A 16,730-nucleotide genomic window follows, 5' to 3' on the forward strand; every position below is an offset into this window, starting at 1 on the left:
GTCTTAAAACCCCCAACACACACACACACACACACACACACACACACCCATTTGTCTCAGAAGTTGCCTCTCTTCTGTCCTCTTGTTTTTCCCCTGCAGTTCTTTTGGTAACTATTCATCTTTGAGTACTTCTTTTTGATATGTACTACCACAAGCTCACTCTCACTTTCTCTGCTTCTCTGCTTTTGAAAATAGCAGTTTTTCCAGATATACTGTGTTCTAGTGAAAAGTAACATTCGAATCTAAGGACTAGGTGCTCATTGTTCTAGGGTGGCATTCCTTTGAGTCCTTTTCTGTGAACCAAGATTTTCAAGTGAAATATGTTTTTCCTTTCTTAAATTTAAAAAAAATAAAAAGATGTGTGTCTATAGGTAGAGGTGTCCACATACAGAGAGAGTAAGACAACCTTGACTTGTCCGTCAGTCTTCAGGTACTATCCATCTTTCATTTGAGATGGGGTCTCTCGTTAGCCTACAACTCCGTCACATAGGCCAGGCTAGCTGGCCTTTTATGTCTCCCTGGATCTACCTATCTGCCTCCAACCATCACTTGGGTCATTGGGACGTGAACCCGTGCTCTTGTGTATGCAAGGTGAACACTTTACCAACTGAGCCATTTCCTGGCTTGCTTTCTTAGATTTCATGTATATGTATCTTTTCCTTAGACTAAAAATGTTGCTTCCTTAAAATACTAGCTTAAGTACTTGTTCTTCATCATCAAAAGATAATCCATGATATACTAAATCAAAGCTGTGAGTCTTCTTGTAACTTAGTCCTTTATAGATTATTGCTGCCAGTAGATCACTGAGTTAGCTCAGTGAAAAGCTCTCTCTGTTCTCAGGCTTCATCCTATTAACAAGTCACTTAAAAGTGATTCTTTTCAGCCGGGCGTGGTGGCACACGCCTTTAATCCCAGCACTCGGGAGGCAGAGGCAGGTGGATTTCTGAATTCAAGGCCAGCCTGGTCTACAAAGTGAGTGCCAGGACAGCCAGGGCTATACAGAGAAACCCTGTCTCAAAAAACTTTAAAAAAAAAAAAAAGAAAGAAAGAAAAAGTGATTCTTTTTCTCTGTGAGGTGCAGTACTAGCATCTTTTTAAAATTACTGTATTTTATTTTATGTTCATACATATGTGCTCACTCATGTCATGGCACACATGGAAATCAGGACAACTTGAAGGAGTCCTCTCATTCTATCATGAGAATCCTGGGTATCTAACTCAGATCCCCGGAACAACATCACTGTTCTTATCTAATGCACGTTTTCAGTTTCCTTGTGTGTCTTCCCCTTTGCCATGCAAGGCAACCTACTTCTTTGGTATAGTCTTACAGTGTATTATAATTTAACATAAAGCTAGTTTTGCTTGTCTGAAATTGTTCAAAGCCAAAGCTTCATAAACAGGGCCTTGTAAATCTCCCTGTTTCCTCCACACTGCCATCTGCTCTTGGCAGGCTACGTCTCCTGTCTCCGAACTCGATAGCCGAGTGGTGCCAAAAGGGGAGAGCGTAAAAAGATACGTAAGAAGCATTTACGTTCCTCAGTTCTCAGTTACCAGCTTGCTTGCTTGCTTTTTTTTTTTTAACCATTTTTATTTTATTTTATTTTTAGTATGAGTTCTATTTTGTTTTATCTTTCTCCTGGAGGGCAATTTTTTAGTGCTTAAGAAATGGGGTGGTACCAGCAGGTCTAAATTGGGATGTGACTATTCACACTTCGAGCTTCATAAATTTGGTTCCCAACCACATGGTTGTGAATAGCACCGTTCATACAGCATTGTCTGTTGAAGCAGCGTGGGAAGCTCGGGGCATCGCATACGCTCACTCTGGAAATGCTGCTGGCACCATGGCACCAGGCACCAGACACCAGGGTTTTCTCTGTCATCTTGGAAGCCCTTTATTTTCCTCCTTAAAGATTGGTTTTTTTTTTTTTTTTCTGGCCTCTGCTGGGCACTGCACACATGTGGTGCACAGATATACATGCAGCGCCAATATACATAAAATCCTAAAACATACACACACACACACACACACACACACACAGTATATATATAAACAAAACAGCAAAGCACCTACTGTATTTTCCTAGACATGGTGGGTATTCCCCAGCACCCAGGAAGCAAAGGTGAATTTGAAGCCAGTCTGGAGTCAGATCTCCATAGTTCCAGGACAGCCAGGGTTAAGTAGAAAGACCCTGTCTCAAAAAGACCCTGTATGTATATAGGTGTTCTGTATTTGGGGAGTGGGAAGGATGGGGTAGCAGTTAAGAGCTCTGCTCTTCCAAATGACACAGGTTCACTTATTTTTACTTTACGAGTATTTTTAACATAGAATTCCTCACACATTTGCATGTTCTCTGTCTTGTTCCACTTTCACTACATGTGCTGCAGAAGCAAGCATGTATGTATAAATTTGTTACCTGAATGTGTGTGTATATTCCACACGGTGCAGGCTAGAAGAGGGTGTTAGATGTCCTGGAACTACAGTTGAAAGATAGTTGTGAGATGCTGTGTGGGTCCAAACCAGGGTCCTCTGCCAGAGTAGTCCTTCCTTTTAACCACTGAGCCATCTTTCTAGCCCACTCTTTTGGGGGCTTTGTTTTGTTTTTTGAAAGTGAGGACTCATACAAAATTGGCCTCTAAATGTGGCCAAGGATGACTGCAGACATGCACCACCACACCTGGTTTTTGCAGTCCTAGTTAGTGACTCCAGAGCTCCAAGCTTGCCAGGCACACATGCCAACTAAGCTGAATCCTCAGCCACACTGTCTTTCTAAGGAAACCTTGCACAGCTTCTAAAATACTCTTCCAGTGTTCGTGCATGCTGATACATTCGAATTTGAATACGTTTTTATTTTATCCCTTTACCCCTCAAAAATCTTGACTTCTTTCTCCTGCTTTCATATAACACATTGAACGCTTCCCATTTCAACACCTAATATTCTGTCACAGTTAGTAGCACTATAACAGTCCCTCGTAAATGGGTTCAAGATGTGTCTAGTACATAGGTAATACATAGAACATTATCTATGACAGTATGATAACACATTTTATACTGTGCCATTTTTCATTTGTGCAAATACATCTGTAACATAAATTGCAAAAATTAATCATAGAACTAGGTAGTTGGAATTGTCTACAGCTAACATCTGATTAAGTGCCTTAGTTTATACCAGTTTATACCTCGTACTTTTAAAATCTGAGAAGTAAGGAGTAATACCTATTGCTTGAGCTCAGCTCTCCCCTTCTATAGCTGCCACTGGTTTGGAGTGTTTTGATCTCCTCCCTCAGCCTCCCAAGTGCTGGGATCCTAGCCATGAACCACCACTTCTATCTCTGAATGGCAAATATTTGTTAGATTTTGATTCTTTACAGTTCGAGGCTGGCTTCAAACATGGTCCACCTGCCCTGTCTCCCCAGTTACTGGGTTGTAAATATGCTAAACAGTAGTCATGCATTCCTTCTTGTTTTCTTTATATATTTGTTTAACCCAAATGACTGAGTTCTTAAGACAGTTTGAACTCCTGATCTTAACGCCTTCCTCTCCACATGCTAGGATTGTACATGTGTGCTGTCGCTGCCTGCCTCCCTTCTTAAGAGTGGGAATGAGTTGAAGGTGGTAATGGCAGCACTGGGAAAGCTGCAGCAGGAGCCTAGGAACCCCATCCAAAATGATGATGATGGGAGAGGGAGAAGAGGCAGGTTTTATTGTTGTTCATTGTCTGTGTGCATTTATGTGGCGTGTGTGCCGCAGTGCATGAGCAGAGATAGAGGGCAGCTTTTCGGAGTAGATTCTCTCTTTCCACTCTGTGGGTGCCTCACTACAGACTCAGGAAAGAATTCTCCCATCTTTTCTTTATGTATATTTTTAGTTGCCAAACGTCTTTGATTCATTCAGTATTTATCCTGAGGTATGGATCCAAATTTTCCTTCTCAAATAGCTACATAGTCTCTAAATACGCTTGCTTGCTTGCTTGCTTGCTTGTTCTTTTGTTTATGAAGTGGGGTCTTAGTGTACTGTTTCTCAGGCTGGTCTGGAACTCCTGGGCACAGATGTTCCTTGTGAATCTTGTGCCTCAGTTCTTGAGGCAAAGAATTAAGATGTACCCCACCCCACCCCACTACTCAGTGCAATCCATATAAACCCCTCCCCTTTCTTTAAGAAGCCAACTTTAGTCTTTCGCCATCGTTAGTTTTGTAGCTTGCTACCAGTGAGTCTGCCATGCAGTGTGTGCTTGCATCCCTTTTCCTAGTCATAACCACAAGTTTGTATTTCAGTGATATTATTCCACTGAGTACAAAAGTTATAAAACTCAGGGAAAGATCAGGACTTCAAGTGTCTATGCAGACCAGTCATAGTTATTTGTAATCTTTCCTTAGGAAACTTGTCAAAAATTCATAACATGAGAACTTCATTGTTTGTCTTTGGAATTCTCCACAACAAACTGATTGGTATAAGTATGTTCTTTCAAATGTCACCAAGTATGAGACAGTATATCCAAAATCCTCAAACTTAGAAGGCAAAGATCTCAAATTCAAGACCATTCTGGGTAACAAAGTAGACCCTGTCTTAAAAGGCCAAGGCCTCAGGTATAAGTAGTGACAAAGCCCTTGTTAGCATACTCAAGACTCCCTTGGGTTCCTTCTTCAGCTTTATGGGGGAAAATGGTGGGCCAGAAAAGTGGTTCTAACCCTGATACCCTGAGCTTAATCCCAAAACCCACACAGTAGAAGAAAAACAACTCCTACAAATTATCCTCTGATCTCCACATATACTTTGTTCATGTGTGTGCCTACATACACACATAAATAAATGCAAAAGAAATTCTTACAAGTGTTAACTTCATCATGACTGTGAGATAATTTATACATTTTTTGGGTATATATTGCTACCTTTTGAAGCAAGATGGCAACCAGCCACAAGAAAGCAACCCAAGGGCCATTTATTTCATTATTGTCTTAACTAAAAATTGAAATAATTTGTGTGATCATAAGGACAAGATGCCTTCTTTGACTACCTATGTTGTGTCTGTGAAGAACTTATGAGTTACATGGTACCACTTTCCCCACAGTCGGCCCACTTTATCTATCCAGCATCCACCATCTGCAGCCATTAGTATCCAGCGTCCTGCACAGTCTCGAGATGTGACAACAAGAATCACACTACCTTCTCATCCTGCGTTAGGGACTCCGAAACAGCAGCTCCATACAATGGCTCAGGTAAGAACTGTGACACCACCTGAGGGATAAACTAGAACCATGCTGACTTGATAAAGGGCCTGCCAGTGTGAAGTGAGTCAGCACTTTTAGACTGGATAGAATAAGAAAGATTCTTGTGTATAACTGTGTTATGGGGTCCCCTCACAGAAAACCATCTTTAGTACTGGCACACCAGTGGCTGCAGCTACAGTAGCACCTATTCTGGCAACCAACACGCTTCCTTCAACAACCACAGCTGGTAAGTCAGTGATCCTTCTGTCAGTGCACCAGGCAGAAAGGAGGCAATCGCTTTGCATTTTTCACCTTCAGAGGAAAACTCTTTATCTTTCCCCAAGAACTTTCCCAAGGTTTTTAAAGTCTGTACCGTGTACAGGGAAACTGCTGTTAAGGATTTTTTTTTTTTACCCTCTTTTCAGGATCTGTGTCGCACACACAAGCTCCCACAAGTACAATTGTTACCATGACAATGCCCTCCCATTCATCCCATGCTACTGCTGTGACCACTTCAAATATCCCAGTTGGTAAGTGTTGGACATGTCGCACAAAAGCCTTTGAGGAATTTGCAGGCCATATGACCAGGCCTTCATGTCAAAGTTGGTAGGATTGTTTCCTTATTGTTGATTTTCAAAGCAACTCTGAATTTGACTTTGTATACTTTTTATGTCTGTGTCTGTGTTCAGTATATATGCATACTACCTCAGTTTTTCGAAACAGTGTCAATCACTGAACCTAGAGCTTTCTATTTTGACTAGGCTAGTTGGCCAGTAAGCCCTAGGAATTTGCTCGTTTCTGTCTGTTGAGATTACAGGCACATGGTGCTATGCCCACCTTTTTTCCATGGTTTCTAAACCTAGTCTCAGGTCTACGTCTTTCACAGCAAACCCTTTACCAAGTGAACCATCTCCCAGCCTCCAGAATTAGACTTTTATTTTATTGGGTTTTTTTTATCCTAATGGATTTTATTGAAATCACTGGCTGTAGCTTAGCCCTTTCTTTTCCACAGCATCATAACCAGTCTAGCTTGCTTCTGCATCATCTGTTGTTTTTAATAATATTTTAAGTTTTGAGATTAAAGTATATCTTTTTCTCCTTCCCATTCCTCCTTCCAGCCCCTCCCATGCACACTCCCTTCCTCTTTGAAATTCAAGGCCTCTTTTTAAATTATTGTTATATATACATATATAAATATTGTTACACAAACATATTCCTAAATACAACCTGCTCTGTTCATATGTTACCAGTGTGCATATGAGCTCAGGGCTGGCCACTTGGTGCTGGATAACTAATGGTGGCCGGGCAGCTCTTTCCAGGGAATATCATTTTACCTACTCTCAGCTTTTCCCAGTTATCAGTAGTGGACCTTAAGTCCAACTAAAGAGCTTTTGCCTGCCACCTGGATGTAATGCTACATATGTGTACCATTAATTCACCCTCAGGGTTATCATGCCCTGCTGGTCATTGTTGTGGGTCATATATGTCATACATGGTTTACAGGTCTTTGCTTTTCTCCCTCAGAGGTTTGACTAGAGACTTGGGGTACCATGAAAGCTACCTCTCCTGGAGGAAACTTTCAGGTCAGAGCCAGCATAAGTCCTCTGTGCTCTGTGTCTAAAGTATGTGGAGTTTCTGAAATAGGCTTTTCACTTGTAGGGTGCAACCAAGGACTTCGGAGAGCCTGTGCTTCAGAAGTCTTTTAGACAGCCCTCACCAACAAAGACAGGCTGCTCATTTCTGGGGTTGGGAATTTTGTTGGATAGTGGGGAAAGCGTTGTCAGCCCAGATGGGAAATTTTCATTTCAATTCTGTGTGTGTGTGTGTGTGTGTGTGTGTGTGTGTGTGTGTGTGTGTGTGTTAGTCTTACAGATCTTAAATGTAGTTTTAGGTAGACAGATAATAATTAACTTTCACATATCTTCAGCTGTTATTCTACTCGCCTTCCTCCTCCGGTATTTATCTTCTTCCCACATCCTAATAAAATTGGTCCTCCATTTTCCACTTTTCCCTCAAGTCACTATGGTATGTTCTAGTTCCACCCATTTACCTGAAAATTCCATGATTACATTTTTCTTCACACCAGTGAATAGTATTCAGTGTGTAGACATACCACATTTTCATGATTCCTTCAGCAGTTGAAGGACAACTAGGTTATTTACATTTCTTCAGAGTGGCAGTGAACTACATGACAGAGCATGCACGCATCTTCAGAGTAGGATGTCAAGACCTTTGGACATGTGTCAAGATGTGGTGTAGAGGAGTCATATGGTAGATTTACTTTTAGCTTTTTGAGAGTTCTCCACATGCCTTTCTAAAATAGCTGAACCAGTTTGCCGTCCCACCAACAGTCTAAGGGTTCTCTTTCCCTAAATCCTCTCCATTGTGGTGTTAATATTTGCCATTTTGCCTGGGGTAAGATGAAATCTCAAAAGTTGTTTTGATTTTGTATTTCCCAAGTTGCTAGAGACAATGAATGTATTTTTGAGATTTTCTTTAGCCATTTTTAATTCTTTAGAGAATTCTGTTTAGATCCCAAGCTCATTTCCTTAAATGAGTTGTCTGTCTGTTTTTCTTTTTCTTTTCTACCCTTTTCCTTTAGACTTTATATATTCTGGATAGTAATGTTCTGTCAGATGAATATTTGGCAAATATTCTCCCATCCTGTGGACATCCTCTTCACCTGGTTGGTCATTTCTTTATATGTTCAGAAGCTTTCCTACGTGTCAATTGTTGCTCTCAGTTCCTGGACAAATGTAATTTTATTCAGAAAGTCCTTTCCTAAACCTGTATCCTATAGAGCCTGTCTTTTAGCTGAGAGTTTCAAGTTTTACCTTAGGTCTTTGATCCATTTGGAATTGGTTTTTTGTGCAAGATGATAGATATGGTTCTAATTTCATTCTTTTAATGTGAACATTCATTTGTCCCAGCATCATTTGTGGAAGACTATCTTTTCCCAGTAGATGTGTTGGCATTTTATATTGGATGGCTGTAGAACAAGTGCTCTTGTTCTCTTCTTCACCTTTCTCTATTGGTCTCCGTATCTATTTTTGTGCTGAGCCTGTTTTCATCGCTGTGGCTCTGTAATATGTCTTGAGCTTTAGAATGGTAATCCCTCCAGTCCAGGGTGGTTGTTCTATTTTACTCAGGATTGTTTTGGCTATCTGGGGTCTTTTGTAGTTCCAAATGAATTTTAGAGTAGGGTTTTTTGGTTGGTTGGTTGGTTGGTTGGGTTTTGTTTGTTTGTTTGTTTGTTTTGTTTTGTCTTTTCCTATTCCTGTGAAGAGTGAGATGGGGATTTTGATTGGGATTATATTGAATCTGTAAATGGCTTTCAGTAGAATGACGTTTTAACCATATTAATCATACCAATCCATGTACGTAGGACATCTTTACATGTTGTAGTTTCTCAATATTTAAAATTTTCTTTGTCTGGATGTTTCTACCTCCTTGTTTAGGTTTATTCCTAGATACTCGATTCTCTTTGAAACTCTTGTGAATGAGAGTACGTTCATGAGCTCTTTCTCTATATGCATGTTGATGGCTGCTATAGTCTGTGGTTCACAGATTGACCAGTCTGACCATGAAAAAAATTTATTTAAAAAGAGGCTTTTATTCAAAGAAGAGAATTGGGGATGCCTAAATATAACCGCCTCAGTTAGGGGTTTAGAAAGGCAAAGAACACAAAGTCACATTCTCTTCTCCTAAAAGCAGAAGCTCATCTTGGGCAAAGCAAGCTTTTGCTTACAGAAGCAGAAACAGGGTTGGCCTTGTGACCCATCCATCACCTTTCATGAAACACAGTATAAAACCAGGCAATTATAAGGATCAACTCTTGATGACACTTAAAATTTGGAAGTCCAATTTTACTTTATAGTTCTCTTAAACCCAGAAAATTTAAACTTTTAAAAATAAAGTTAGCCATCAACAAGATGTTAGCTATCACAGTGGTGTATAGAAAAGTTAATGATTTTTGCAAATTGATTCTTTATCGCATTATTGAAATTGCTGATCTTTTCTAGTTTTCTCATAGAAGTTTTTAGATCTTTTATGTATATCATCTGCAAAGAAAACATTTCCATTCCTTTCCTCTGTGTATACCTTTATTTTCCTTCTCTTGGCCTTACTAGTGCTTCAAGCACAGTATTGAAAAGGACTGTCTCATTCCTAATTTCAGTGGGATTGCTTCAAGGTTTTATTTAGGGTGATGTTGTCTGTAGGTTTCTCATACATCCATTTTACTATTTTGTGATGTATCTCATTTACTAATACCTTCTAGGACTTTTATCATGAAGGCATGTTAAATTGTATCAAAGGCTTTTTCTCTGTCTGTTGAGATGATCATGTAAATTTTGTCTTTAAGTCTATTACTATGATTGTTAAATTTACTGACTTGCATATGTTGAACCATCCCTGCATCTCTGTGGTAAAGCCAGCTTGGCCATAATTTTCTTAGATACTTTTCTTTCACTGTGATAAGACACTATGACCAAGACAATCTATAGAAGAGTTTATTGAAGGCCTATAACTTGAGAAGGTTAGAGACCATAAGCATCGTGGCAGGGAGCATGGCCCCAGGTGGGCCAACATGTCACTGGAGCAGTAGCAGAGAGCTCAACATCCCTAGTTGGTAGAGCTGTTGGGAAGGATTTGGAGGTGTGGCCTTGTTAAAGGTGATGTGTAACTCAGTGCGGATGAGTTCTCCTCTTTCTGTTCCTTTCTAGCTGGCTGTAAGTGGAAAGTCTGGTGGATTTCTGCAGTGACTCTTTCTAGACCATACTTCTTTTAGTTAGAAGTATTTTTATGATAATTTCCATCTAAGTTTTTATGGGTCTGCTTAAGTTGTTGATCTCTTGTTGGTTATTTCTAGAAATCTATACATTTATGTTTTCTAACATATTTTGAAAGTATTTCTTTATAACATTTTTAACTTAAGGGGTGTCTTTTGTGATGTCTCTTTGTTCATTTATGATACTTTTAATTTGGGTCCTCTCTTTTGGATAACTGGGCCAAGGGTCTTGTTTATTTGTGTGTGCTTGTTTTTATCTGTTTGGGTGTGTCCTTCTTTAGTTTGGAGACATTTTCTTCAATGTTCTTGTTGGCCGTGGGTCTGTGTCCTTAACCTGGGATTCTTTCCCTTGTCTGCTCTCTACCTCAAACTGATGGTCTTTTCGTGGTGTCCGCCTTTCCTGTATGTTCCTTTCCTGGCTTGTTTTGTTTTCATATTCTTTGCTTGTTTCTTCTAGGTCCTCTCTTCTTTGTCTTCAAGTCCTGATACTCTGCTTGATTCAGTCTACCTGTAAGACTTTCCTTTGTGTTTTCTAGTAGGGCTGTTTGGAATTTTCAGTTCTATCTTCATCTCACCTTGAGTTGCCAGTGTTTCTACTTACTGAAATCAGTTCTCAAATGACAGGTTTTCTGTCCTCTCTATGAGCCTTGTGTGCGTGCAGGCATTTTATTCTCTTTAAGGCCCTTGAGCAGCTTTTGTCGTCTTTTTCAAGTCTTCGATGAAGTTTTTTATGGTTCTTTGGCATCCTGGGCCTCATCTTTAGGTAGTTCTCATTTGTGACCATTACTGTAGGACTGATGAGTTTGGGGTAGATAGTACCTTGATCTTGTGTATTGTTTGTATTTCTATGAGATCTAAGTATGTGGACGTTTTTTGTTACTTCTCAGTCCTATATGAGCGGAGTAGGTTGAGGCAGAATGTAGGCTCTGCAGGCCAGGTTAGGCCTTGAGGTTGGATATGGTGTCAGTGGAATGAAGTTAGGTAGACATGGGAACCTGGGCTGGCACACATGATACGTGTCCTGGGATAAGCCTGGATTTGGGGGTACATCAGGCACTCGGAGAAGGTGCATGCACAAGACAGACATGAGGCCCTGATGAAGGATGTACAGGATCCAACTGGAAAGAAAGGTGGGCTATGTCATGAGAAGGGCCTGTAGGTTGCAGCCAGATAAGGAGGGGGACTTGTGGAAGGCTAGAGGCAGGAGTGGCAGGACTAGTCCAGGGCACTCGATGTGGGCTCAGGCTTGTTCTGGAGACTTGAAGAGCATTAATGGAGGGGAGGATCAGGCCAACCCACCCAGCGAGATCCTGGTGAAGGAGTTCTCTACTGTTATTGTTTAAAGAAATATAAGCATTTTGCTGACTTGTATGTATGTATGTATGTATACTACTTGAGTGTGTAGTGCTTACAGAGACCAGAAAAGAATGTTGAATCATCTGCAGTTTGGTTACTGATGGTTGTGAGCCACCATATGGGTGCTCTTAAGTGGTGAGCCACTTCCACCTCTTGAACTTGACTTTTAATATTAACTTGCCATATATATTTGGCATTAAGAAATAGAGGGCCCAGAAACTTAGAATACCCAAGATACAAGTTGCAAAACACATGAAACTCAAGAAGAACGAAGACCATAGTGTGGTCACTTTGCCCTTCTTAGAATTAGGAACAAAACACCCATGGTAGAAGTTACAGAGACAAAGTTTGGAGCTGAGACAAAAGGATGGACCATCTAGAGACTGCCACACCCGGGTATCTATCCCATAATTAGCCTCCAAACGCAGACACCATTGCATACGCCAGCAAGATTTTGCTGAAAGGACCCTGATATAGCTGTCTCATGTGAGGCTATGCCAGTGCTTGGCAAACACAGAAGTGGATGCTCACAGTCAGCTATTGGATGGAACACAGGGCCCCCAATGGAGGAGCTAGAGAAAGTACCCAAGGAGCTGAAGGGATCTGCAACCCTATAGGAGGAACAACAATATGAACTATCCAGTACCCCCAGAGCTCGTGTCTCTAGCTGCATATGTAGCAGAGGATGGCCAAGTCGGCCATCATTGGGAAGAGAGGCCCCTTGATTTTGCAAACTTTATATGTCTCAGTACAGGGGAACACCAGGGCCAAGAAGTGGGAGTGGGTGGGTAGGGAGTGGGGGGGGGGGGGAATATGGGGGACTTTTGGGATAGCATTGGAAATGTAAATGAAGAAAATACCTAATTTTAAAAAAAAAGAAATAGAGGAAAAATGAATGACAATCTCCTGAGTATGCAGACTTTCTTGGACTTGACTAATTATTTTGTATGTCTATATGGCAACAGGAGATGTCTTGGAGGAGTAAGTTCTCGTTTGCACTATATGAGTGGTTCCCAAAGATCAGGCTTCCAGACAAGTGCTCTCACTACTGGGCCATCTCACCAATCCAGATTTGACTTCTCATCAAACTGTACTTGAGTATATCCTGTACAGTAAAAAGTTGAAGTTAGCTTTGCTATAGCAGTAGGAAGAATATAACAGTTAATCACCCTCAGTTTTCATATGAGAGCTATCCCAAGATGCGTTATGACTATCCTCTAATTTCTTCCAAAATCATTGCCATTTTATATCAAAATATTTTGCTGAAGGGTGTGTGTGTGTGTGTGTGTGTGTGTGTGTGTGTGTCATGATTGGGTTGTATGTGTGCATGTGCATGTACACACAGATGGTTGTGAAGACTAGAAGTCAACTTGAGTTGCTTCCCGAGAGCCATCCACCTTATATTTTGAGCAGGGTTTCTTTCTCATCTGGAGCTGGCCCAAGAGCCCCAGGCATCCCCCCATTTTTTATCTTCCAAGGGAAGACTGTCTCTGTCTCTCAAGTTCACACCACCATGCTCATATTTTATACAAACTCTAGAAAACCTCTTGCTTGCACATCGGTGAGTTTCTTAAGCCTCTTATTAGTTCAATCTTGGGATCCCCAAAAAGCCAGGCTGAAAGTAAAAGGCCTGGTTGGTGAAGGCAAACTGTAGGCATTTATAATGATACTACTCGCCATGTCTGGCTCACCCATGGGTAGTAATGGAATTGATCCTTTATTGTCTCTAGCTAAGGTGGTGCCCCAGCAGATCACACACACTTCCCCTCGGATCCAGCCTGATTACCCTCCAGAGAGGAGTAGCCTGATTCCCATTTCCGGCCATCGGGCCTCTCCAAATCCAGTGGCCATGGAAACCCGAAATGACAACAGGTAGGAGGCAATGTCTCAGTTGCCCTTATCGCATGGTATTGTTTTGCTTTCCCTTCTGAAAATAATACACTATCGAATTTGTATTTTATAGAGTTATGAAAACCATTATTCTTCTGGTGGGTATTCTAGTATCCATTTCTTGGCTGTGTTAAATTTTGTTTTGTTTTTGGGGTTGGTGTTTTGTTTTTTGATCATTTTTAGAATATGGGTTGCAAGATCATAACCTTTTTACATAAGTACTTATGTTTGTTTCTCCTAAGAGCAATATATTCTTGTGAGCAATTACGGATAATTGAAAAGATTGTGTAGCTATTCGTTCTCCTTTCTACACCTTCATTGTCTCATTGACAGGCCAGTTATATTGTAGAATATCAGTTTGGCTTTGTCATATTGTATCCTCACCATTAGATTGAGGCTGTACTTTTTTGGAGTGGTTTTGTTGTTGTTGTTGTTGTTGTTGTTTGGGTTTGTTTGAATGTTGTGAACAAGCTAAAGAAGTACTAGTTTGTTGTTGTTGTTGTCATCGTTGTTGTTTTAATGGCTGGGAACTATTCAGAATTGGATATGCAAAGTGGATACAGTGCAGGGAAACAGTAGACTCAGGTAAGATGCTTAAGAGCCTGTGTGAAATACAAGACTGCCAAGTGTGGTGGCACACGCCTTTAACCAGCACTTGGGAGGCAAAGGCAATCAAATCTCTGAGTTTGAGGCCAGCTTGGTCTACGTAAAGAATTCCAGGACAGCCAGGATGACGTAGTGAAACCCTGCATTAATAACAACGACTTTGAGACTGTGTCTTCTTACTCAATCATTGTATTTTTTGATAATTCATGGCTGAATTTGCAAAGGACTGAGTTTTCTGTTGCTTCTTCCATATCATGGTTGGCTTTCTGAGGTGAAGAAACTTTGCTGTATATATTTATTTATTTGAGTTTTGTTTGTTTGATTTTTAATCAGTTTGAGCCTGTGAATGTAATTTTATTAATTAGCAGGCTAGGGATTTAGTTTTATTCATTGCTGCCATTTGTGTGGAGTGAAAATGCTCTCCTTTGGGATGCCCTTAAGACCATACTTGTGGGATGCGCCATCTCCCTTCCGCCCTAGCCCTCCCTTTATCTCTTACCACTCTTTATCTTTATCCATTGAGCCCAGGATTCTGCTGTTTTCCAGGGGGCTTTGGATAGTTTGGAGACCTGCATTTCAAACTTTGCTTGGCTTTATCTATAGATTGTTGGTCCTCCGTGCCTTTGCAGTAGTCAAAGGTCAGAAGTGAGTGACATTTGAAGACATGCTGACACTTGCAGTTCAACCCCATTCCATATCTGTATTCCTTTGCCAACAGTGTCAAACTTTTAGAAATACTTAATGGTTTTACTTAATATAATGCTTTAATGTCTATCTGCCAAGCTAAATGTTCTTATTAGCTCTAAAACTTTGTATGTTCTCTTAGATTTCCAAATCAAGCATTTCATCTACAAATCGGCAGCACAATTATCATATAGACATTATCTTTTCATTTTTATTTATTTTAGAAAGTAGCCAGAGTTTTCAATATCATATTAGTGGGATGGCTCAGCACTTAGGGGCTGGCTGCTCTTCAGAGGATCTGAGTTCAGTTCCCAGCACCCACATGGCAGCCTGCAACCACCTGTAACTGCATCTCCAAGGAATCTCAGACCTACTCTGGTCTCCGTGGTACACATGCACACATGCAGACCAAAGACCCACACACACAAGTAAATAAGAATATTAAGATGCAGTGTCAGTGGAGATGGTGAGCATCCTTGTCTTGTCCTGCCTTACATGGCATTCTCTGATAGATTTCATTCCATTCTGTCTGCAGTGCAGTGAATAAAAGTTCTCGTCCTATTTTAAGACTTATTTCATGAAGGGTGTGCAATGTTTTTGAAAAAATTTTAAACTACTTCAAATAGTTGCTTTTTTTGATTTTTAAGTATGTAAAGCATGAATAGAAAGTGTGTTACTCTTTTCTTCCTATGACAAGCAGAGGTTGTGAAGGACTTGTTTCTCTGCGGAATTCAGTTTTGTGTACAATTCTTTGGTCTAAGTATCAAGTAAAATTTGTTTGTTGTCTTTTCTCATACTTTCCCTGACCATTTTTGATATCAAGAAAGTATTAAGTTCAGAAAAACAAAGTAAATCTCATTTCTTATTTTCTGGTCTCTGAACTAATTTCTATAAATTAGGTTTGTTTGGGGCTTTTTTTTTTTTTTTTTTTTTTGCGTGTTTGATTACATTTTCCAACAAAAACAACATAACTGCCTGGTTTTGAGTGTAGTAGTTCATTGGTTGACTGATGGGCTAGAGAAGGGATCTTGTTATGATACCCATGGTCATCTCAAAATCTTGGACTTAAATGAATGTTCCATCTCCTGGGGTTTTGTCATTTGTTTTGGTAATTGTCTTTCTCAGAAAACATCTGTAAAGTTTTTTGTTGTTGTTTTTAAGATTTATTTATTATTATATGTAAGTACTCTGTAGCTGTCTTTAGACACACCAGAAGAGGGCATCAGATCTCATTAGGGATGGTTGTGAGCCACCATGTGGTTGCTGGGATTTGAACTCAGGACCTTTGGAAGAGCAGTCAGTGTTCTTAACCACTAACCCCCATAAAGTTCAAAAAAGTCATCTACAGAGACTGCTGTTGGCATTAATTGACATGGGTCCTAACAGTAACCATTTACTTGTTTACAGCTTCTTGGTTTTGGCCTTTGATGCAAGATTTGGACACAGTTGGGAGAATCTGTGTAGTGGTGTGCAATATGTCAAGAGAGTCTGGGGGATAGGATCCTTTGAAGAAAATAACTCTGTCTCATGTCATCTGTGCTGTATTTCTAGACCTTCCGTTCCTGTTCAGTTCCAGTACTTCTTGCCAACTTACCCACCCTCTGCCTACCCGCTGGCTGCACACACCTACACCCCCATCACCAGCTCTGTGTCCACTATCCGGCAGTACCCAGGTATGCGAGTAAGCTGAAGGAGCTCTTGCACATTGTCACTGTTGTCAGCAGTGAGAAAGAAACTGATCTGGTATTTCAGTAAGGGAGACTGTGATTCTAGCTTCTTGCCAGATGCATATCATATAAGACTACAAGTGCCTTTAATCACCATTTATATGATCTGTGAAGGGTGGTTTCTTATTTGTGATATTTGAATAGTTTTAACATCCCTGAAAATAAAACGTGTGCCTTAAAATGATATCATACTTTCTATGAATAAAGTTGTATTCTGCAGGTTGGTTTTAAGTCTTGTTATGTTTTAGTTGGCCAACCTGATTTGTAAATACTGATTTATCATATAATCCAGAAAAAGTAAGTGTGAAATTTTGTTTTGGGTTTGGGTATTTCGGGGGGGGGGGGTGTTTTGGGGTTTGGGGTTTGGCTTTTTGAGTCAGTGTTTCTCTTTGTAGCAGTCCTGTCTAGAACTCAAGGTCATCTTGAGTAGACCAGGCTACCCTTGAACTCTCAGAGATCTGTCTGCCTATGTC

The 16,730-nt window shown here is 40.4% G+C and overlaps 1 protein-coding gene across 8 annotated transcripts in view; it reads left to right on the forward strand.

Annotated features, from left to right (window-relative positions):
- Sap130 (Sin3A associated protein) overlaps window positions 1–16,730 on the forward strand; it is an 88,701-nt gene that overhangs the window by 26,907 nt on the left and 45,064 nt on the right. For all 8 annotated transcript variants that reach the window (NM_001357554.1, NM_172965.3, XM_006525951.3 and 5 more), the window contains exons 8-12: window positions 5,067–5,214; window positions 5,362–5,452; window positions 5,631–5,735; window positions 13,081–13,222; window positions 16,082–16,203. In NM_001357554.1, the coding sequence (NP_001344483.1) occupies window positions 5,067–5,214; window positions 5,362–5,452; window positions 5,631–5,735; window positions 13,081–13,222; window positions 16,082–16,203 (608 nt within the window). The remainder of the gene's footprint in view (window positions 1–5,066; window positions 5,215–5,361; window positions 5,453–5,630; window positions 5,736–13,080; window positions 13,223–16,081; window positions 16,204–16,730) is intronic.

The sequence above is a fragment of the Mus musculus genome, chromosome 18 (assembly GCF_000001635.26).
Source record: "Mus musculus strain C57BL/6J chromosome 18, GRCm38.p6 C57BL/6J".
Classification (NCBI taxonomy): Eukaryota; Metazoa; Chordata; class Mammalia; order Rodentia; family Muridae; genus Mus; species Mus musculus.